Below are 22,925 nucleotides of genomic sequence, written 5' to 3' on the forward strand. Positions count from 1 at the left end.
TACTTAATATTTGTTTTACAAGAACATGTAGAACCCCCAGCTGAGATGGGGCCTCTCACTGTGCTAGGCATTATCTAGACTCCTAGCAAAACAGATGCAAAGTTTATAACCTAAGAGGGAGATTTTTAAAGGAGCTTGAGGGAGTTAGGTGCTCAACTCCCTTAGTCCCCTTTCATCTGCTTTGTCTAGGGGAGTTGGAGCCTTCAAAAGGTGGGTAGCAGAATAGGCTCAGAAAGGTGAAGTGACTTGTCCAAGGTCATACTGCAGGTCAGCTGCAGAGCTGAGATAGAACCCAGGTCTCCTGACACCCATCCCTGTGCTGCATCCCCAGAGCACGACTTTACCGGAACAGTTCATCTTCCCTGAACTTTCTATTTTTAAAATCTGGTGTGCTGTACTGCTGCTTTCTGCCCCAGGAAATCATGCCAAAGAACCATAATGATACACAAGCGAAAGACTGTGGCCTGGTGGATAGCCCACTTTACTGGCACGAGGAAGACCTGGGTTCCATTCCTAGCTCTGCCACTGGCCTGCTGAGTGCACCTAGTCAGGTCACTTCATGAGGGGGGATAGCTCAGTGGTTTGAGCAGTGGCTTGCTAAACCTGGGGTTGGTGAGTTCAATCCTTGAGAGGACTATTTTAGGGATCTGGGGCAAAATCTGTCCTGCTGTGAAAGCAGGTGACTGGACTCAATGACCTTCACAGTCCCTTCTAGCTCTATGAGATAGGTACATCTCCATATTAAATATATATATTCAGAGTGCCAAAGAGATCTCCTGAGAACTTTTTTTAATTCCCTGGGGTAGGGGAGGGATAGGTCAGTGGCTTGAGCATTGGTCAGCTAAACCCAGGGTTGTGAGTTCAATCCCCACAGGGGACATTTAGGGAACTGAGGTAAAATTCTGTCTGGGGATTAGTCCTGTTTTGAGCAGGGGGTTAGACTAGATGACCTCCTGAGGTCCCTTCCAACACATAGTCTATGATTCTATGAAAAGTTTGTTTACGGGCCACCAAAGGAAATAATTTCACCCAGGCTTGTCAGTGCACTCTCTAGCACATTAGTCTTTCCATTATAATACCCAACGCTCTGTACAGCCAATTACTTTTTATCCTATAGTGCTTTAAAGAGAGACCAAAACTATCAGGTGTAGAAATAAAATGGCAGTTGTCTGGCAGATGTTTTTTTCTGTGAGCTAACAACTGCACAGAAGTTATCTAACCTTCCTTTCACCCCAGAATCCTAATTTGTGCTACTGCATTTTACATCATGTCAAATTGGCAACAGACACTATTGGGAAGTGAGATTCTTCTAAATAAAACATGTTCATAGTTTTCAGTGTATTTGTGTATTCTGTGCATTCACAATTAAAATATCACTAAAAAACCTCCAGGATCCTAATGGTAAAGTTAAATATTATATCTTGAAGTATTTCTCCAATATTCTCTTGACGCCCTTTTCTGACCCTCACACAAATCTTAGATAAGTCTCTCTTCCGATTAAAGAACTTGCTAGATACATTAGGATGGCAAAAGTTAGAACAGAGTTGTCTACTTAAAGTGATAAGACTACATTTTAGTACCTTCTAAAATAATTCACGTACGTGCCTTATTGAAAAGATTTAGGTTGAAATTTAAGTGAATTTAATCTTTTAATAAAGTTTCCACAGATAGAACTCAGCTTTGCCATCTGTCCTAGTTTTATTGATTAAGCAGTAGATTGTCTACCACTCTCCCGAATAATATCTTCTTTTACCCAGCAATAAACCTGTTTGTTTTTTAAAAAAAGTTAGTGTAGAAATAAATTAGATCCTTTAAAACAAATGACTTCTAGGTTAAGATGACAAGAAACAAGTTGAAAAAAGTTTCTTCTTTTCTAATGGCATAACTAGACTTTTTTTTAAATTCAACCTGATTTTACATTTGAGTCATGCCATATTTACAATATAGGGTAGTAAATGTGTCTCTGGTTGTTCTAACAGCTTTAGCTTAAAGTTGGACTTGCCAACAGTCTAAGGGAGTTAGGCACCAGATCTGGGTGACTAACTCACATAGGTGCCTTTGACAATCTCAGCCTAAAATGGTCAGGACAAATGGATCTGGCATTTTGGGCAGTGCATTGAATTTAGAACCTGTTCTCATTTTTTCTTCTTGGGAAGGTTGTATGTAACTCCCATTAAAATGAGTAACTTGTGCCAGTCTCTCAGCATCAAACGGATAATATACCTCTAAGTAGTAAGGACCTTTGTTGGTAGTGGGATGGGAACTAGTTGTAGAATGAATAAACACATGTTCTTCGAGTGCTTGCTCATATCCATTCCAGTTAGGTGTGCGCGCGCTGCGTGCACGTTCGTCGGAGAAACTTTTACCCTAGCAACACTTGGTGGGCCGGCAGGTCGCCCCCTGGAGTGATGTCACTATGGTGCCTGATATATACCCCTGCCGACCCAACCGCTCCTCAGTTCCTTCTTACCGCCCGTGTCGGTCGTTGGAACAGTGGAGCGCATCTTAGCTGACCTTCGCTTCCCTAGCTACACAGTGTGGCTCCTAAGTGACTATCAGGGTGCCAGGATGCCTTCCACCTGGTCAACGTATGGACCTGTTCGCTTACCGCGAGAACGGGAAATGTCCGAGGTCCTGCTCCTTCTAAGGTCTTTCCCCGGGACCGATCTCGGACGCTGTCCTCATGCCGTGGAAGGGCCAACACCTTTATGCCTTCCCGCCGTTCCCCCGGCTCATTGGGTCCTGCTCAAACTTCGCAGGAGCAGAGCGCGCATCGTCATGATCCCTCCAGCGTGTTCCGGGCAGCACTAATACGCCACGTTGCTCGGCCTGTCAATAGCCTGCCACTCCACCAAGACCTCGTACCTCAGGACCATGGCAGACTTCGCCACCTGGACCTGCAGTTTCTTCACCTCACGGTGTGGCTCCTACGTGACTATCAGGGTGGCAGGATGCCTTCCACTTGGTCAACGTACCTGGCCAGGTGGAAGCGTCTCTCCTACAGGTGCGAAACGCTTAAATCTTACTCCTGCTGGGGTCTCGATCCCCTCTATTTTGGACTACTCTCTGGCCTGCAACAGCAGGGCCTAACGGTGTTCGCCGAAGGTACACTTGGCAGCCATCTCTACCTTCCATCCAGGCTAAGGTGGTCGTTCTGTGTTCTCACACTCTGTGGTTTCGGGGTTCCTCAAGGCACAACTCAAGCCGTGACGGGGACAACAATTGCACTCCCTGGACATCTGTAGAGAGCTCGCTTTTCTGTTGAGCGGACAAAACCATTTTGTAACACGCCCCAAACTCTCGGGTCGCAGTAGCAGGGTCTTGAAGGAAAGGCCTACCTGTTCCTCTCAGTGGATCTCATCTTGGGTGATAACGTGCACCCGCACTTGTTATGATTTGGCTCACATTTCCCCAAGCACATCACCATGCGTTCTACCGAGGGCTCAGGCTTCATCTGCCGCCTTGCTAACGTCGTGTACCTACCCACAAGATCTATCGCGCAGCTCCATGGTCCTCTGGTCCATACCCTTGCTTTCACATTATGCTCTGGTTCAACAGTCAGAGATACTGCAGCTCTTGGCTCCGCAGTTTTTACATTCTGCCATTTTATTCACTCCGACCCCCTACCGCCTACATAAAGCCGTTGGGAATCAACCTAACTGGAATGGATATGAGCAAAGCACTCGCGAAGAAGAAAAGATGTTTACTCACCTTTTGTAACTGTTGTTCTTCGAGATGTGTTGCTCCATATCCATTCCACACCCATAAGCCCTCCTTCCCCACTGTCGCGGACGTAGCCGGCAAGAAGAAACTTGAGGAGACGCGGTTGGGTCGGCAGGGTATATAATCAGGCACCATAGTGGCGCTACTTCCAGGGGCGACCTGGCCAGCCCCACGACGTGTTGCTAGGGTAAAAGTTTCTCCGACGAACGTGCATGGGGCGCGCGCACACCTAACTGGAATGGATATGAGCAACACATCTCGAAGAACAACAGTTACAAAGGTGAGTAACCGTCTTTTCTGTTTTCTTCCCAGCAGATGGCTGTCACACACTGCATTTTAGGAGAACTAACTCTAATGTGCCAGGGGCAGATAAGGATCATGATCAGAAACACTTTTTCAGCTTACTAAAAATCAGTCGAGGTAGAGCTTGGCCTTTGAAATCTAGTTTGGCATAGCTCAAGTAGGTGCATATTTCATCTGCAGTTCCAAATTTTACCTAAAAGCGGGTAGGGTGCAGATCTGAAGCCTATGTTCAAAAATTTGAAGAACATAGTTGTGAGATTTGAGGGCTAATAACTGCCTTGAAATGCAAGTTATAACAGCTGAGTGAACATTGCCAAAAATGTGCTCGCAAACTTTCTTCCAGCTAGAAACCACAGATTCATTTCAGCACTGTTTACAGCCTGGTTCTTTCGAGTCCTGCGAGCGTTTGTACAAATAGTGTTTTGTTACCGAGAGGCTCATGTAAAATGTAGCAAATGCAGGGCTCAGATTTTATTCTGCAAGTGTTGTGTGTGTGGCCATCTTGAAAACTCTTTGCGAGTTTAGAGGGCCTCCATTTAGGAAACAGAAACCAATACCCTGTGAATTAAGGGAGCAGTTGCACTGTGTATACAGGTGACTTGTTCTAAGCTACAGATTTTTGGCTCCTAACATTGAGTCTATCTCTCAAATGAGCTAAGTTGCAGAATAGGGGTGGGATTTTTCAAAAGTGCTTAGATGATTTAGGAGCTCCTAGGTCACCTAGGCAATTATACCCCCCCCCCCTTCCTCCAGTGTCTTTGTGATTCAGGTGATTTGGATCATAGATGTGTTGATACTGTCATTCAAGGATGATCATGTCCATTGCAAGTCAGGGCAATGAATAGATGACTTGGGTTGCTATAGTCTTTTCTTTGATTTACTATTTACCTGATGCACTAGCCAGTTGCAAGGTATCTCTGGGCGCCCTCTGCCGTGCAGCACAATGTCTCTCATGGTATCCACACAGGGTTGCTCCTGGACTTTCGACCCAAAAGGTAGCTCGTAACTTTTTACCTCTAGGTGATAAATCAAAGCAGCATTACCGGATGTCTTTTGTGGTTTGGTGGTACGCGTGTGTTTGCTCATCTGGCTGCTATCCGTGGCAAGGAACTAGAAAGAGTATGACTTTTGTAGACAGGTCTAGAGCCACAAGGTTTGGATGCAGAGCTTAATGTCCTCAAAGGTCAGGAGTGTTAGGGAGCAGGTTTTTGGTTCAGGCTCATCACTAAGTTAAAATGACTCCTTCCCCTACTGAATTTACATGTGCAAAAACATGAGGGCAGCCCTGCTGTACACAACATCAATGGAGTTGCAAATGAAAAGGCAGGGGGAGGAAACACCAATTCTTAATAAAAAAAAAAAAAAATTTTTTTTTAAACATCTCAGAATCTTTTCGTTGGAAAGGATTTTTTGCTTTTGGCCTCCTTGTGACGGCACTAGTTCATCATAGGTGCGGTAAATGTTTTTAGAAAGTGACATTGGGATCTGAGACCCACTCGCAGACTGGATATGTGCCCTCTTGAGAGCAGGAGACTGGGAAGTGTTCCCGACGTAGACCCCAGAGCTGTGGAAATAGCTCCCTCTTGTGGCGTGGGGGAGCTGAGAGAATCGCCCTTGATATTGTGGAAAATTCTCGCCAGCTAAGCTTTTGTCAGGAAGGGTCTAAGATACAGTGACTTTCTCCAGCCTTTAATTTTTGGATTTTTGAGGTGCTTTTATGTCAGTGGGTATCAAGTTACAAAGGTGAATGGTGTGAATTTTCTAGATGCCACAGCAATTGTAAGTCAGGCGCATCTTTCCTTGTATGTGATGACCCTTGTGAACCTTTTCCTCTTTCGCTCTCTGGTGTAGCCCAAGAGCTCTCCCCTCTGCAGCTTTCATGGCAAAGAATGGCAATTCTTGCTCCCCCCTTGGTTTGTGTGGGGATTGCTGAGAGCAGAGCTCCTGAAAGAGGAGGGTAGGATCTTCATTGTTTTCCCCCATCCCAGAGCCTAGCAATGGTCTTCTATTTCAATGTGTGTCTCCTCTGTTCCAGGAACCGTTCCATCTCCCTGGTGGCAGGGCTGGGCATGGGAAAGGGGACTGGAGTGAATTGTGAGGGCATAAAAGGAAGCCAGGAGAGCTCAGAGAATGCAGGAAGGTTGGGGGATGGATGGCGTGGAGAGAGGGCTGAGGCAAATGGGGAGATTTGGATGGAGGCAGGGAGGGGGGCGGCGTTAATCATAAGGAAAATGGGAGAAAGCTGAAAGCCTGAATGAAAGGGGCAGGCAGAGAAGGAAGAGGAGAAAACTTAGGAATCACAGTAAATTGTTGCACAGAAAAATTAGTATCAGGACATTGCAATGAAAAAGATGCTGATTGAAATGTTAGGGGACATGACTGGGTAGGATGCAGAGCTCATGAACTACTTGTGGATGGGAGGTAGATGAATTTCATAGTATTGTCTAAAGGTACGGGGAGCCTGCTTTTGCTCTTTATATATATTTGCATTTTTAACAATGCAGTTCGCAATGTTTTTAGGTCCCTGGCTGATGGGAAACGTGTATATTCAGGGTCTGGTGGCTTTGATCCATGTTTGTTGATTATATTAATAGAACATAACTTGCCTATGGTGAGCTAGTTAATTCCCACGCTAGCTTACTGTGTGCACTCACAGGCCTATAATCTGCCTTCTGAAATGAGTAAGTCTTCACTTAGTGCATTGAATTTTTGGTGGGTGAGAGCCCCTAGGATCCCACGAGTCTCTAGTCTAAATCATGGCATTTTAGAAACTGAGAGGAGCACAGGGAATGTGCCCCTGCAGGGCTCCACGCTGTGCATGCAGGTATGTTTACTTGGCTGGCTCTGGGCCTGCTTGGAGGTGTGGGATAAAATCCTGGCTCCACTGAAGTCAATTAGGGAAACTCCCATTGATTTCAGTGGGGCTAGGATTCACCCATGAGCTGTTCTTAGACCCACTTTTTTCTCTCGTTCCTATTCCCTCCCCTTTGTAGTATTCCATCACCATAGACAACAGCCTCCAAAAATGAGAAACTATCGTGGAGATCCTGCTCTTTTCTCCATCTATATTTGTTTATCCTGCACAGCATCATGGCTTCCGAGAACCTACACCTGAAGACCATTCTGCAGCAGGCATGTAGCAAGCAGGGAATGCTTAGCAGATTGCAGGCCTGATCCTACCAGGGGCTGGAGAATCTTTAACTTCCATTGGTGCTCGGCACCTCTCAGGAGCTGTTGAGCATCCAAGACCGAGCCATACGTGAGATGAGCCACAGGACTGTATCAGTGGAAGATGTAATGGACTGCTAGTTGCTTGGTGGGAAGAGAGCATGAAAACTGTTGTCTATGGATGGTTAATTTACAAAAATGCAGGGGCTAGCTAGCATGGCCTTTGGTTCTAGAAAGAAGGGAATACATGGGACTATGTTGCAGTTTTCCTACCTCCTACAACCTCACACCTGGAGGCCAATTCCCATAAAACCAAGGCCATGGAGTAGACGTCCATTTGTTTGAAGGACTCCAGGTCTTCCAGATTTACTCTAGATTCTAGAACCTCAGGAGCCATGTACCTGGCAGTGCCAACCTAGCCAAAAAAAGAACAGAGATTAGCAAATATATCTGCAAGCAGTGCAGCATGGTAAGTACCTGCCACTTTACAACTGAGGTGAGTAGGTGGAAGACACTGAAATATCTTCATAGCCTGATTGTTCTTGCTCAGGAGCAAACTAACACCAACTGCCAAGCACTAGGAGTATGTAAGATGGTTTCCCATCCTCCCTTCCTCCTGTTCAGCTTCATTATGAGCACCCACAGGAAGTTCAATGACCAGGCACTGTCTGCCTAATGACTGTGCAGGTGGGACCCATCGCCACGGTATCCAGCTCTCACTCCTGCACCAGCTCTTTTAGAAAAGATACAGTAGATAGTTTATTTGCTTTATCGTCAGCATTAAACATTACTATGCACCAAAATGTCTAAACTCCCTCCTTGGGCCTGAAATAGATCTATGACTGTACTGGGTTTGTGTGTAATTTTAAAGATAGCATCGTGGTTTGCAGGTGTGCCTAAGCACATTCCAGTCCAATACTGAGCACATTTATCAGATGGTCAACTCTAGTTTGTTAGATTTCAACTTTAAATCCAAGTGGCATGTGGGCAAATTCATAAAGTTTTGAGACTTCTTCCTCTCCCCACACACCACTTCTCATTTCCACCATGGCCGCCTTGCATTTGGCAGCATGTGGTTTTCAGCTTACGGAATACTTGGGATGTATTGTTAAGTGACACCAGGAATTTCTAAAGTTAAGTCAATATCCCAGCTTTTGCTTCACTCACCTGCCCACTGTTAGCAAAGTCATCTGCTGTTAAGGAAGGGTCTAGCTTTAGAGCAATGCCAAAATCACAAATCACGCACTCCCACTTGTTCTTCACCAGGATGTTGGTGCTTTTTATATCCCGATGAGCGATTGGGATCTTTGGTCTGCCACAGGCAGTGTAGTCGCTGTGGAGGTGGGCCACGCCATTCACCAGGGAGCCGGCCATTTTTTGTAAGTCTATCCAGCTCAGAATGTGTCGGGACAGGTAGTCCTTCAGGTTGCCCCTTCTATGGTAGGCAGTGATGAGCCAATATTCCTTCCGGGGCCCAGACCCCCTGTTCTCTGCTGTAAGGAATTGAAGGACGCTGTCATGCTTGAGGCTGGTATCCCTAAAGATCTGGCTTTCATTTTTCCATGAGGAATATTCCTCGCACGGGAAAATCTTAACAGCTACTGTCTCGTATTGCCCTGAATTTGTGTGGTTCAGCTTGGCCCTCCAGACCTCGGCAAACTGGCCTTTCCCCACTATCTCATCCAGCTCAATGGGCAGCAGCTCGGTGTTATGGTTGATGCTGTTGGTGCAGGTGAAGCTCATGCTGGAGTGATTGTCGTCTGTCATCACAGATAATTTCTCATCCTCATCAGCTTTTCCTGGCTCGGGCAAAGCCTGGTGCTGTGTGTGCTTCTGGCCCCAGTCCTTGGTTCTCTTTTTCTGCTTCTGGGTGCGGCAGAGGTAAAATATCACCGTTATCATGACAGCCACGAGCAGAGGTGGGAGTAGGCTTATTGCTGCTACAGGAATGACCTCTTTGCTCTGCAGCATGGAGTATCCTGTAGAAAGGAAAATAAATAAGAATGTGCTACTATAAAATACCTGCAACGCCTAGTTTTGGTACTGCCTGGGGAGAAAAATGGGAGGTAGTTAACTAAGCATTGCCAAGGACATAACACGCACTGCCCGTAACTCTGAGGGTAAGAATTCTCCTGTCTCTGGTTATTAAAGTGACACTATCAGCTAGTTTTAGGCTTTTCATTTAGCTTGTGCAACATGGTGAGAGTTCCAAAAATTAGTATTTTAGCGCACTACCTTAGTGAGCGTATGTGCCCCACTGCCCTCTACTGGATGGAATCAGAACTGCTCAACTGTCAGCCTGAGGTCTTGTAAGCTAGCAAATTCTGGCTTACAGGGGTGCTGGAACAATGTGTATCATGGGGGTGCTGAGAGCCACTGAACCAACCTGTAAACCCTATATATAATGGAAACCACTTCAAGCCAGCAGGTGCAGCAGCACCCCCTAGTTCCAGTACCTATGCTGTTGTAGCTCAAATGGTAGAGGTTTCTTGCAAGATGATGATAACATTGAATTCTTATATAGCACTTTTCATCAGTAGACCTCAAAGCACTTTACAAAGGAGGTGAGTATTGTTATCCCCAGCTAGGGAAACTGAGGTACAGGGAGGTGAAGTGACAAAGTCAGCCAGCAGGCCAGTGGTAGCCCCAGGAATAGCACTCAGGGCACCTAGGTCCCAGTCCAGTGTTCTATGTACTAGGCCACGCTTGCTCTCCAAATTTCAAGGTATGAGAACATTCATCTTCTCTGTAACAGATGAGGTGAGATTCAACCTGTGACTATTTGCACACAAAGAACAGCATATTTCTGCTGTTCCACTAACCAAGAGAATAGTTTTGCTTCTATCCCTGCTATCCCCGGGAAGTCCCAGTGGCCATGATATGCAGCATTCCCACTGAGGTCATGTCAGGAATTCTTGGTTGGTCCACCTACATCCTTTGTTTATGCAATGAGCATACCACCTATGTGTGTATTAGTTTCTCAACATCTTGGAGCTATTAAAACTGATTTCTTATAAACTATGTGCACAAACCTTCCAGTGTTCTGAAAGCCAATGATGAAACAAAGTTGGAAAGTTTTGGATTGGCATTTTGAACACCTCAAAGATTGGGATAATTTGGATCTGGGGATCTGGTTCACAAACAAAAGCCCTTTGCAAAACAGTCAAAAACCACTATTGGTATAATGAAACGTATATTGTTAATGGAGATAAAACTGTGGATTAAGGTGGAATGGAGAACCAGACTCTTCTGGCAGTGCATTAGATGCAGTCTTATATATGGCTAAATTCTGCCGGTATTAACTGAGGGGTACCTATTGAATTTAGTGAATCTACTCTTGTAGCAGGGCACTATTCAGAATGAGCAAAGAGATCTGAATCAGAACGATAATGGAGAGAAAGTTCCTTGCATTACTGCTAGTGTGAATGACTATAACTTGAGATTCATGTAACTGAGGGCCTGACTGCCCATAGAAAACTTTAAGTTTTTGTTTTCGTTTTTCACAGTTTTGTTAAAACACTTTTCAGCTAGATATTGACCAAGAATGTTTTTTAAAAAAAATCCCTATCACCCTTCAGATCACTTGAAGAAGACCCTCACACAACATATAATTCGCTGATCCTTTGATGTTTGCAATTCCTAGAGTAAAAATGCTGACTTCAGTAGGGATATTCAAGTAAAATCTTACTCAGATATTTTTCTGCCAAGTACAATAACTGAGGGGAAGGAGTATAAGACACATTCCTTAAGCAAAATCCCCTGCTGTTTGACCTCAATGTGTACAGTTTATAATTCAGGTTCTGGAAAAACGGGCCACTTCGCTGTTTTACTTGGCAAATTCCAAAAAAAATCTGCTGCGGTTAATTTCTTCAAAGCTGTGAAAGTATTTCTAAAATAGGCATCAAGTTCAAACCACAAGATCAACCCAAATGGCTATAAATCAGTAATGAACCCAGGAATATGTTTATTTTGGAAAGTACTAGACATGGGTATCACCTACTGCTCTAAAGGATTTACCCAATGGATATGATCACCTCTGTGAAAAGCTGAAGTTCAACAGAATGAGAGTAAAGAATTTGCAGGGGTTTTTTAGGGAAGTACATGTATGAATCCTGCTAATAAATAGTCAGAGCTGTGAGCGTAACTTTTCCAATTACTTAACAATGAGATTCCTCCATGCTGCAAAATCCCAGATATGAGTGGGGCCCTTACACATTAGATTTTTTTCTGCTTTTTCTGAAAACAAAGGCAGCACGCTGAAAACCAAATATTGCAGTGCATTACTGGCCATGTAATTCAGTCCCTGTCACATGTGAATTTGAACTCCTAGGCCAAGCTCCATCAGCACAACCTTTGAGACCCCAACTCAATATTTAACAAGAAATGGCATCTTCTGAATGCATCATTTCCTTTTCCACCACCAGTGCCTTGCTTCCTAGGCTGGGGTTATCAAGCATTGCTTGGAGAAAGGGAGGAAAGGAAATGACACATCTGCGCATGTAATGAGATCACTGAGCTCCAATGTAGACGTGTTGCATTTGTATAGCTTAGTCCCAGCGAATTACAAGAGTAAATCATTCCACTGCGAATTTTCATCTACACCAATGTCAACATTGGAAGTCCCAGATTTCCTTAATGAAGGATGGGTCTAAGACTGTAAATAAATGGAAAATTGCTTTGGAAAAATGCTTGTCTGCTTTAGTCATTTCTTTCTTAATCATTTGTCTTTTTAATCAGATTTTGTGTCTATAATATTTAAAGTTAAAGTTTTTAAAAAACAAAACAAAACAAAATGCAAACAATCTTTTAAAATAAGTTCTAAACAATTTATAAGGGCATGCATCAAGTCTGGGTTTTGCAAAATTGTCATTGGCAAGGTGATTCAGATAATAAATAAAAGTAGAAGAGCGACTACCTGATTGCCTTTTATGACCAGCCTCACCAAACTGATTGCCTTCTATGATGAGATAACTGGCTCTGTGGATATGGGGAAAGTGGTGGACGTGATCAACCTTGACTTTACTAAACCTTTTGATATGGTCTTCCACAGTTTTCTCAACAGCAAGTTAAAGTATGGATTGGATGAATGGACTCTAAGGTGGATAGAAAGCTGGCTAGATTGTCGGGTTCAACGGGTAGCAATCAACGGCTCAATGTCTAGTTGGCAACCGGTATCAAGCTCAGTGCCCCACGGATCTGTCCTGGGGCCAGTTTTGTTCAACATCTTCATTAATGATCTGGATGATGGGATGGATTGCGCTCTCAGCAAGTTCACAGGTGACACTAAGTTGTGGGGAGAGGTAGATATGCTGGAGCATAGGAATAGGATCCAGAGTGACCTAGACAAATTGGAAGATTGGGCCAAAAGAAATCTGATGAGGTTCAACAAGGACAAGTGCAGAGTCCTGCACTTAGGACAGAAGAATCCCATGCACTGCTACAGGCTGGGGACGGACTGGCTAAGTGGCAGTTCTGCAGAACCTGGGGGTTACAGTGGACGAGAAGATGGATATGAGTCAACAGTGTGCCCTTGTTGCTAAGAAGGCTAATGGCATATTTGGCTGCTTTAGTGATTATTCCCCTCTATTTGGCACTGGTGAGGCCACATCTGGAGTATTGAGTCCAGTTTTGGGCCCTCCCCCCCACTGCCAAAAGGATGTGGACAAATTGGAGAGAGTCCAGTGGAGGGCAATGAAAATTATTAGTGGTTTGGGGCACATGGTTTACGAGGAGAGGCTGAGGGAACTGGGCTTATTTAGTCTGCAGGAGAGTGAGGTGGGATTTGGTAGCAGCCTTCAACTATCTGAAGCGGGGTTCCAAAGAGGATGGAGCTAGGCTGTTCTCAGTGGTGGCAGACGATAGAACAAGGAGCAATGGTCTCAAGTTGCAGTGGGGGAGGTCGGATATTAGGAAAAACTATTTCACTAGGAGAGTGGTGAAGCACTGGAATGAGTTACCTAGTGAGGTGGTGGAATCTCCATCCTTAGAGGTTTTTAAGGCCCAGCTTGACAAAGCCCTGGCTGGGATGACTTAGTTGGGGTTGGTCCTGCTTTGAGAAGGAGGTTGGACTAGATGACCTCCTGAGGTCTCTTCCAACCTCAATATTCTATGATTCTATGACTAACAGGCCTGAAACCTTATTGTTTCAAATTAAAACATTTTTATATATTGTTTGGCAACACAATAAGTTTTGTGAAAATATTTGGTGGCAGTGGCATTTCTGAAGAGCCAGTCATCATTTTTGTGTAAAATTATACACATAGATATCAGCATTTGGACTTCACTATCCCCATTCCCACCCCAGAAGTGCACGTACCTGTTATATTTGGCTTTGGAAACTGTAAAGACTTGCAAATTTAGCATCATTTATGTTCACTAAAATGATTTGCTTACTCTGAAAATTCATAGTGTTATTAGAGATTTTCTCTATTAAGGCTCACCTGGCAGCTTTCCACTCTCAAGTGGATAACTCTTCTGTTTTTCTAATTATATGACAATTAGATTCCTTATAGGACTGGAAAGATTGTACCTTCAACGAGGGGAACCCGTTTCCCTTGAACTTAGTTTTGTCTAAACTTCATGGGGCCACCAATTTTGCCTTTAGCAACATGCTCCTTACTACACCTTTGTTGCAAGGTGGTTTTCAATGCTATCAATTCTGCATTCTCTTACATCTGAACCACCATACACAGTTTCCTGTGAAGATAAGGTGTACTTACACCCTTCTCTGAAGTTTCTCTCTAAGGTAGTTTCAAATTTTTCATATCAATAAATCAATTTACTTGCCTGCATTTTACCCCAAACCACATGCAAATAGAGAGGAGCAACAGGTATATACATTGAGTGTAAGACAAACACTGGCATTCTACAGTCAGGACAAAACCATTTTGGCGGCCCACCCAATTGTTCATGGCAATAGTGGACAGAATTGAAAGGTCTTTCTATCTCCACACAGAGAATTTCATTTTGGATAACTTCTTGTATCCACATGTATTATGATCTGGTAGGTGTCTCTCCTCCAGACAAGCTGACTGCCCACTCCGCAAGATACCAAGCATCCTCAACAACATTCCTAGTGCAGATCTGTATCCTGGACATTAGCAAAGCTGCAGCCTGGTCATCTGTGCGCACTTTCTCCTCCCATTGCACTATCATTCAGTATTCAAGAGATGATGCCAAATTTGGCTGAGCTGGTACTGCAGTCTTTGTGACCATGAACTCTGATTCCTCTACCTATTTAACTGCTTGGCAGTCACCAAGAGTGGAATGCACATGAACGATCACTTGAAGAAGCAACAATGGTTACTAACCTTTCATAATTGCTGTTTTGTGAAACGTGTTGCACATGTCCATTCCATGACCCCCACCCCACCCCTCCGCACTGGAATATCCGGAAAGAAGGGACTGAGGGGATCAAGGGTCCGCTGGGCCCTTTATACCATCCCCATCATCGGACGGCAGGAGAACGTGTTTGAGCTGCCCCCCCAAGTACCACTGAGGAAAAAAATGTCCAGCAACTGTGCACAGAGCACATGTACACCGAGTGGAGTGGACATATGCAATACATCTAGAAGAACAACAGTTATGAAAGGCTGGTAACTTTTCTTCTGTTCTCATTTACACCTCGGCAATTCCTCTGAGGCTTTGCCCCCAAAAGGTGAACTAATGTGTGTGAGCGATCCTGCACTAAAATCCTAGGCTCTATAGTAGTACCATGAAGTAAACTGGGTGAGGTGAACTGTAGTCAGTGATCTAGTGTTGACCTCTCCTAGTTACCTTACAGTAAAAACTACAATGTCTTGTCTCTACTAGGATTTTAGAAAGGGATAAGTCACACATGTTAGTTATCCTGTGGTTAAAAAAAAACTACCTTTTTTGAAGTGAAGACACACCCTGACATCAGTGAGATTTCATGGTGTTTCTGGGTAGAACTTGCCCTAGAATTTCATGATTTATTGTAGCTAAAATTTTCAAAAGTGTTGCCTAAGTGTGGGTGCCTCAGACTTTCAGTTTCTAATCTGAGCCCCATGTGCCACAGGAAACACAGGCCAATGGTGGATTCTCCATCTCTTGATGTCTTCAGATCAAGACTGGATGCCTTTCTAGAAGATCTATTTTAGTCAAGTGCAAGTAAAACTTTATAGCCAGTGACATTCAGGATGTCAGGGTAGAAGATCTAATGGTCCCCTCTAGCCTTAATAACTATTAATCTGGTTTTCAGAAGTGCTGAGGGCTGCAGTTTCCAGTGGGAACTGTGCGTTTTTAAACTGACGTGCCATCATTTTTATAATAATAATAATAATAATAAATACTCACCATTGGTGTGGTTTTCAAATATGAGTTTATCGTTGCATTCCTGTTCATCCACACAACCACAGATGTAAAATATTCCTTCCTCACTAGACTGATGGGTCATGATGCACTGTGAGGTGTTGTAATTTGGAACCATTACATTTTCTACTGGGAGCTGTGGGTTGTGGCACAGAGTGCTGATCTTAATGCTGTCATTGTCTTGCTTCCTGAAAATATGTAAGAAATCAACAATGCATCAGGCCAAAATCTCTGCATCCAAAAGATGTGCAATAGCCCTGCATGATAAAAGCTTCTCAAACCTGGGCTGCTTGTTAGTTTGATACCATGTGGTGTATGGATTGTTTGCAGTGGATATGGTGCAGAGCAATAGCTCTCAACCTTTCCAGTCTACTGTATCCCTTTCAGGAGTCTGATTTGTCACTTCACTTAAACCTCTCACTTACAAAATCAGACATGAAAATACAAAAGTGTCACAGCACATTACTGAGAAATTGCTTACTGTCTCAATTTTACCATATCATTGTAAAATAAATCAATTGGAATATAAATATTGTACTTACATTTCAGTGTATAATATATAGAGCAGTATAAACAAGATGTCATATGAAATTTTAGTTTGTGATGACTTCGCTAGTGCTTTTATGTAGCCTGTTGTAAAATTAGACAAATATCTAGATGAGCAGATGTACCCCCTGGAAGACCTCTGTATACCCCCAGGGGTATGTGTATGCCTGGTTGAAAACCACTGGTGTAAAAAAACGTTCAAAAATAGTAACACTTTTCTTATGTGTCAATGGGAAATTTACAATAGAGATCAATAGCAGGATATGGGTCAAAGAATCCAGCGATTATCAGGAGATTACTCATTGCATTACAGATCATTAACCAATGTGTGATTATCATGTAGCTCCTTTGCCTTAAATGGAACTAAGCCGATTTACATCAGGTTGAGGATCTAGTCCATTGATTCCAGAAGTTCAAGGAAGAAGCTGCATCCTTCACATATTTATTGAATGATGCCACTCCTCCAATAGTCCAAGGACTCCTCCTGACAGTGTAAAGCAGTGAGCTTTTAAATGTGGTCCACCTGTTTTCACCATGGTAGAAGGATCTGATCCTGAGTAGTTCTGAACTCCTGCAACTCATTGCTGTTCAGCACCCCTCTGAATTAGGTTGTAAATCTGCATGTGTGTGCCTGGTTCATCGTGACACACCACTAAATATTCATGCTGTCTCTCTCATACTTACAGTTACTGTGTCAACTTCTTTTGGGGATATTTGTAGAAAAGAAAATATGGTGGTACAGCTGTGTGTAGTCCTTCCTCCCAAGCTGTGGCTTAAGCCTCCTCCCTTTTCTCTCCTTGGTACTTGCTATCATTGTTATTTGGAGCAGCTTCTCCCTTCTCCTCACATGGTTCAGGTTCTGGGTTCTGTGCTTAGTGCCTCCACTCAAAGAGTCTCCTCACTGTGCCACAGGGAAAGGAGACACATCCTGGTCCCATCAAGGTTAATGGGGGTTTTGCCATTGACTTCAATGAGGTCCAGTTACTGTTCCAAAGTTTACTGAGGCATCATGAATTTGCATAGTCTATATTCAGAGCTCTTTCAGTGCCCGGCATTCATGACTTGTAACTAGGGCTGTTGATTAGTCGCAGTTAACTCACATGATTAATTCAAAAAAATTAACTGTGATTAAAAAATTATTCCTAATTAATTGCACTGCTAAACAATAGAATACCAACTGGAATTTGTTAAATATTTTTGGGTGTTTGCCTGCATTTCTACAACAGTGCCATACAAACATCTGGTCTCACTTTCAGGTGACATTGTAAACAAGACCCGGGCAGCATTATCTCTTGCAAATTGTAACCAAACTTCTTTGAGCAATTGGCTGAAGTAGGACTGAGTGGACTTGTAGGTTCTAAAGTTTTATATTGTTTTATTTTTGAATTCACTTATTTTTTTGTACATAAGTCTACATTTGTAAGTTCAACTTTCATTATAAAGATATTGCACTACGGTACTTGTATTAGGTGAATTTAAATATACTATTTTGTTTTTTACAGTGCAAATATTTGTAATAAATAAATATAAAGTGAGCACTTTGTATTCTGTGTTGTAATTGAAATCAATATATTTGAAAATGTAGATAACACCCAAAAATATTTAAATAAATGATATTCCATTATTGTTTAACGGTGCGATTAATTGTGATTAATTTTTTTAATAGTTTGACAGCCCTACTTGTAATGTAAAGTATTATTCAAGCACATGGTCTTTCCTGACAGGGAGCTTTTCGCTAGCCCAGATTTCATGGGTAGTGTGGCATTATTTGATGTGGTCAAATATCTTCTGGTGACTATAATGAGATCAACACTTAATTGTTACATGATCCTACTTCGAAACCAGGTCTGCTGGAATGAAATGCTTGGTACTTAACTTTTTGTAGCTGCCTCATGTGTGAAAAGCTGGGAAAATGTCTGTACTATCTCTTATGAATATTGTGTGACTCTGTTTCCCAGTTCAGTTTTGTACTGCAGCTTGCTTGACTGCATAGAGCTAAATCAAAGGAGGCTGTTACAGAGCTTAGCAGGAAAAGTAAAACAATGACAGAGGTAAAGTCACCCTCACATATACAGCTTCAAAGGACTTACGGCAGGGGTGCCAACCTGAGCCTGAAAAGGAGTCAGAATTTACCAATGTACATTGCCAAAGAGACACAGTAATGTGTCATCAGCCCCCCATCAGCTCCCTGCTCCCAGTGCCTCCCGTCCACCAGCAGCACCGCTGATCAGCACTTCCTCCTCCCTCCCCACATCTCCTGATCAGCTGTTTTGTGGCATGCAGGAGGCTTCGGGGAGACGGGGAGGGTGGAGGAGGGGAAGGAGCAAGGGCATAGCAGGCTCAGGGGAGGGGGTGGGAAGGGGTGGAGTGGGGGCAGAGCCAGGGGTTGAGCAGTCAGCACCCCTGGGCACATTGGAAAGTTTGCATCTGTAGCTCCAGCCCTGGAGCCTGTGCCTATACAAGGAACCGCATATTAACTTCTGAAGAGTCGCCGCAGGTTGGCCACCCCTGACTTAATGTAACAATGGCTGGGTCCATTCAGGCTAGGAAGTTTTATTCTTCCCAAGTCTAAGCCTGAGATCAAAGGGAACTCAAAAAGCTCCCAGAACCTAGAAAAGGTAGGGATTGGGGGTGGGGGCTGGGCAGAGGCTGGCCAGCACGCGTCAGTGAAAAGGCTGACTGTGTAACAGCCATTCAGAGACAGGGAGAGAGCGGCAAACAGTGTGGGCTGTTTCTCCCAACTCTGAGATTTGGAATAAGACAGACTGGCTGGAGCTACAGATAGAGAGGAGCAAAGAGTCCTGTGGCACCTTATAGACTAACAGACATATTGAAGCATGAGCTTTCGTGGGTGAATACCCACTTCGTCGGATGCATGTCAGATAGAGAGGTTAAAGCTTAGATAAGGCAAAATGCGAGTGGGTCTCTGCTATTTTAAATCTGCTCCTCTTAAGCACTGTGTAACCTTTGGTGCGAAATAAATTCTGCTTTTTTTTTTTTTAGAAGCTGTTTCTGTATCACTGCAATGCTGTCACAAGCTCCCAAAGAGAAACCTGTGTGGAGTCCAACAATTGTGTTGTGGTAGCACCTAGAGATACTAATATTTAATTACAATGATATGTCTGCAACCGGTGGTGGTGGTGATCCAGATCTCTGCTCTCCAAGATGTGCCAGTAATTTAGCTGATAGAAATGTTCACTCAGAAGAAGGTACTTGAATAAGCACTTGAATTTCATTCTTCTTTTTCAGGTGGAGCCAATAAATGGTATTTTCTGGACTCTTCCTCAGTTGGTCATCAAGTTTGTGGTTTTATTGCTACATTTAACGTGCTGTGGTTGAATGACCACCCCATGTCTGGTTTCCATTTCACAGGGGACAGAAGTAGTTCTGGAGAATGCTTCACTGTTTCTAGAGCTGTCTTGACCTTTTGATTTGACAAAATTATAACATGCAGGAAATAGGGCCTTGAGCGTGCCCAGTATGTTTGTTGGGCCCATGTTTACATAATGGATTCAGTTACTGAGTAACTGCTGAGCAGAAAGAATGAGTAATGTCCCTTCTGAGCATTATCTCCTAGTATTTACCCTCCAGACGTCCCCTGAGGGGACTTCAGGGGTAGCCACCAGCAAGGGACCTACAAAGGACAGTGGCTCTGGAAAGAGCTGTACTGCCATGAAAGATGGGAGTGAATATCTAGGGAACGTTGTGAAGGGTCTTGAAATGCAGGATTTCCCCATGGATCTCAGAACAGCCAAGGATCTAATGGCGCAAATATCCTTGTTTCTCCCTACTCCAAATGGGACATCTCAGAGGAAACAGAGACCTTGATGTCTTGGAGGTTCCAGGAGAATTTTCCCTCCTTCAGTGGGTTTCTATGCAGAAGGCAATGACAGTGGTTTTTGTTTTGTTTTTTAAACATGACTGCACCATTTAACTACACCCAGGTAGTGAGCAATGCCCTGAAAATGCATGCAATAAACCTTATCAGAGGACTAATTCTCGATGTTGTGTTATGAGGGGTGTTGTAATGTAATCAATCCTAGAGTTGTACAATGCTCTAGTTCAGGGGTCGGTAACCTTTCAGCAGTGGTGTGCTGAGTCTTCATTTGTTCACTCTAATTTAAGGTTTCGCGTGCCGGTAATACATTTTTAACGTTTTTAGGAGGTCTCTTTCTATAAATCTATAATATATAACTAAACTATTGTTGTATGTAAAGTAAATAAGTTTTTTTTAAAATGTTTAAGAAACTTCATTTAAAATTAAATTAAAATGCAGAGCCCCCCGCCGGGTCGGGATCCGGGCAGTGTGAGTGCCACTGAAAAGCAGCTTGCATGCCACCTTTGGCACCCATGTCATAGGTTACCTACCCCTGCTCTAGTTGATCCTGTCTGACAGGGAACAGTATGAATTTGTGCATTTACTAGTATTCATTATAAGGGGCAGAAAAATGGTCTTGGGGCTGAGACACAGGAATGGGAGTCAGGAGACCAGAACAATATTCCTGGCTCTGCCCCAGACTCCCTGTGTGATTTGGATACTTACATTCTCTGTATGTCTGTACTTCATCTCATCTCACAGGTATTGTGAACTAAATGTCAGTAAAGCACCCTGAGATCCTCAGACAGATGGTGCTGTCAAAGCGCAAAATAGCGTCCTTTGTATACCACCACAGATGTACACAGGGCTGGATGGTGAGTAACATCCATGGCAATAGTAGCCCCTCTCCATGGCTGTACCGTGTTGTATGCTCAATACAGCTGGAGTGCCTCATAAGGTCTCAGACTTTCTTTTAAGGAGAGAAGGGTGGGAGCTTGTCAGCTATTAACTGGGAGATTGTTCCAGCTCTAATGGGTGGCGCGTGTGTGCATGGTATAGAGCCATATCTATTTAACAGCTAATAGAATGGTTTCCTGTTAGTAACTGTGAAAGCAGCATTCCAGAATTAGATGTGTGTCCCTGGCGCTTTGCAGAGAGCACTGACAATGGTCTCCAGGGGGAAGAGCTTAACCACAAAACTGAGTTGTCGTGTTTTCTTTGGGCTCTTGGGTTTTTCTTTCAAAAACAGCTTTTATCAGCTTTTCAAGAACACAGATTTGGAAGGAAATGAAAAGTCAATGCAAAGCCAGGCCCCGAGGGTGACTGAGGTAACCGTGCCACAATCTCCAGTGAAAACAGACTTTTACACTAGGATTGTGAACATGCAACTCTTCCAGATGGGCCTCTATGGTGCTCAGCACCAAGCGTGGCAAAGAAACCCTGCAATGGGCAAATTGTCAGCTGGATGCTTTTCCTACTCATGGCAGGTGAATACTGAAAGTACCCCCTCAAGTCTCTCCAGAGTGGGTGAATGCAACGTGCTTCTAAGAGACCAAATGCCTGTTCCAAAGCCCATTTGCTTCAGTGGAGTTGGACTGGGCCACTGCTCTGTGGTAAGCTGTGTTTATTAGCAAACAGATTTCAGGCATCAAGGCATTGGAGACCATATGGAGACCTTAAAAAACGAGATGAGGTCATGCATCCTGAGAATTCCTGTGTATAAGGAAACTATAGACATAATTACTTTGGTACTCATGACGTTCTGCACTCGCTAGCATCTCCCTTCCTGGGATTGCCAAGTGGGGAAAGTGAAGCACACAGAGGTTCCATGACTTGTTCAATGTCACTCAGAAAGTCAGTGATAGAGCCAGGGGTAGAACCCAGATCTGCTCTTCTTTAGCCACTAGACTATGTGGAAAACTGAACTACAGTCCTGAAACCAGAAAACCAAAGGACACCTGACCTAGGAGGACATCAAAAACCTTGAGGGAAATAAGTCAGAAAGTTACAATAATGATCTCCCTTCTGAGTCACGGAGAACAAGATTTGTATTTTGGGGGTGAACTTGTCACTTACACCTGGAGCATACAGGAGAAAAAATGATTGATGTAAAGCTGGGTACCAAACAAAAAATGAGGAAAAGTTGCTCGAATATGCCTTTGTCAACAGAAGATGGGATCTAAAGCCCACTCTAGTCAGTAAGAGTCTGTATTGACTTCAGTGGATTGGCCCCTGAGAGGTCAATGTCTTCCGGAGGGGTCTTCACACAGGAAATCTGAATTTCACAAAACAGAACAAGCCGTATCCTCTGTGGCAGATTGCCTGCTAACAGCCTGCCAGGGCAGGATAAGATAAGTGCTAACAAGCTCCTGGCAAGTGAAGATGCTGATGAGGAGGAGGAAAGAGAGTTGTGGCAGTGTGGTGACGGGCTTTCATATCACCGACTCTTTCACAGCTCACAGAAGCATACCTGCCTCTTCCTTAGTGATTTATTAATAAGGATCTGTTATCCTGTGGCCACCAGGTGACTTCCTCACCAGATGAGGTGAGTGATTTGCTATGAGGTTTTATGGTTTGATTCCATGTGAGACGATTAATGCTGCTGTTTTGGTTTCTCCAGCAATGGTGGGCTGCTTCTGATAGAGCCAATGAAATGTCTGGGGTTTACTATCCCCCAGAGAGAGATGCAGTTTTGTTTTCAGACTTTAAGGCCTTGTCTTCACTTAGAAAAAAGGTGTGTTTACCTCATGTTAGCTAACACATGTAATTAACTCAAAGAAAAACCATAGTGAAGATGAAGGAATTTGCAGCTTTGAGGCTAATTAGCAGGTCAAGGTGAAGACTACGGGGAGCCTAGAATTTATCTCAACCTGCTAGCTAATATGAAACTACAGATTGCCTGGCCCAGCCGATCACAGCATGTCCCTGTATCGCGAATAGGAGATTCATAGGTTCTGAGGTCAGAAGGGACTATTGGGATCCTCTGTTTGGGTGCAGGGCTAGAATTTCTGCTGAGTTTTATGGCACTGGCTCCATG

At 43.8% G+C, this 22,925-nt stretch overlaps 1 protein-coding gene across 1 annotated transcript in view; it reads right to left on the reverse strand.

Annotated features, from left to right (window-relative positions):
* The window catches only part of LOC116832884 (TGF-beta receptor type-2-like), a 61,633-nt gene that overhangs the window by 3,101 nt on the left and 35,607 nt on the right, over positions 1-22,925 (reverse strand). The window contains exons 3-6 of the mRNA XM_032793989.2: positions 15,511-15,713; positions 8,362-9,173; positions 7,468-7,609; positions 4,915-5,042 (exon numbers count right to left, since the gene is read on the reverse strand). Coding sequence (XP_032649880.1) covers positions 4,915-5,042; positions 7,468-7,609; positions 8,362-9,173; positions 15,511-15,713 — 1,285 coding nt within the window. The remainder of the gene's footprint in view (positions 1-4,914; positions 5,043-7,467; positions 7,610-8,361; positions 9,174-15,510; positions 15,714-22,925) is intronic.

The sequence above is a fragment of the Chelonoidis abingdonii genome, chromosome 10, assembly GCF_003597395.2.
Source record: "Chelonoidis abingdonii isolate Lonesome George chromosome 10, CheloAbing_2.0, whole genome shotgun sequence".
NCBI classification, from domain to species: Eukaryota; Metazoa; Chordata; order Testudines; family Testudinidae; genus Chelonoidis; species Chelonoidis abingdonii.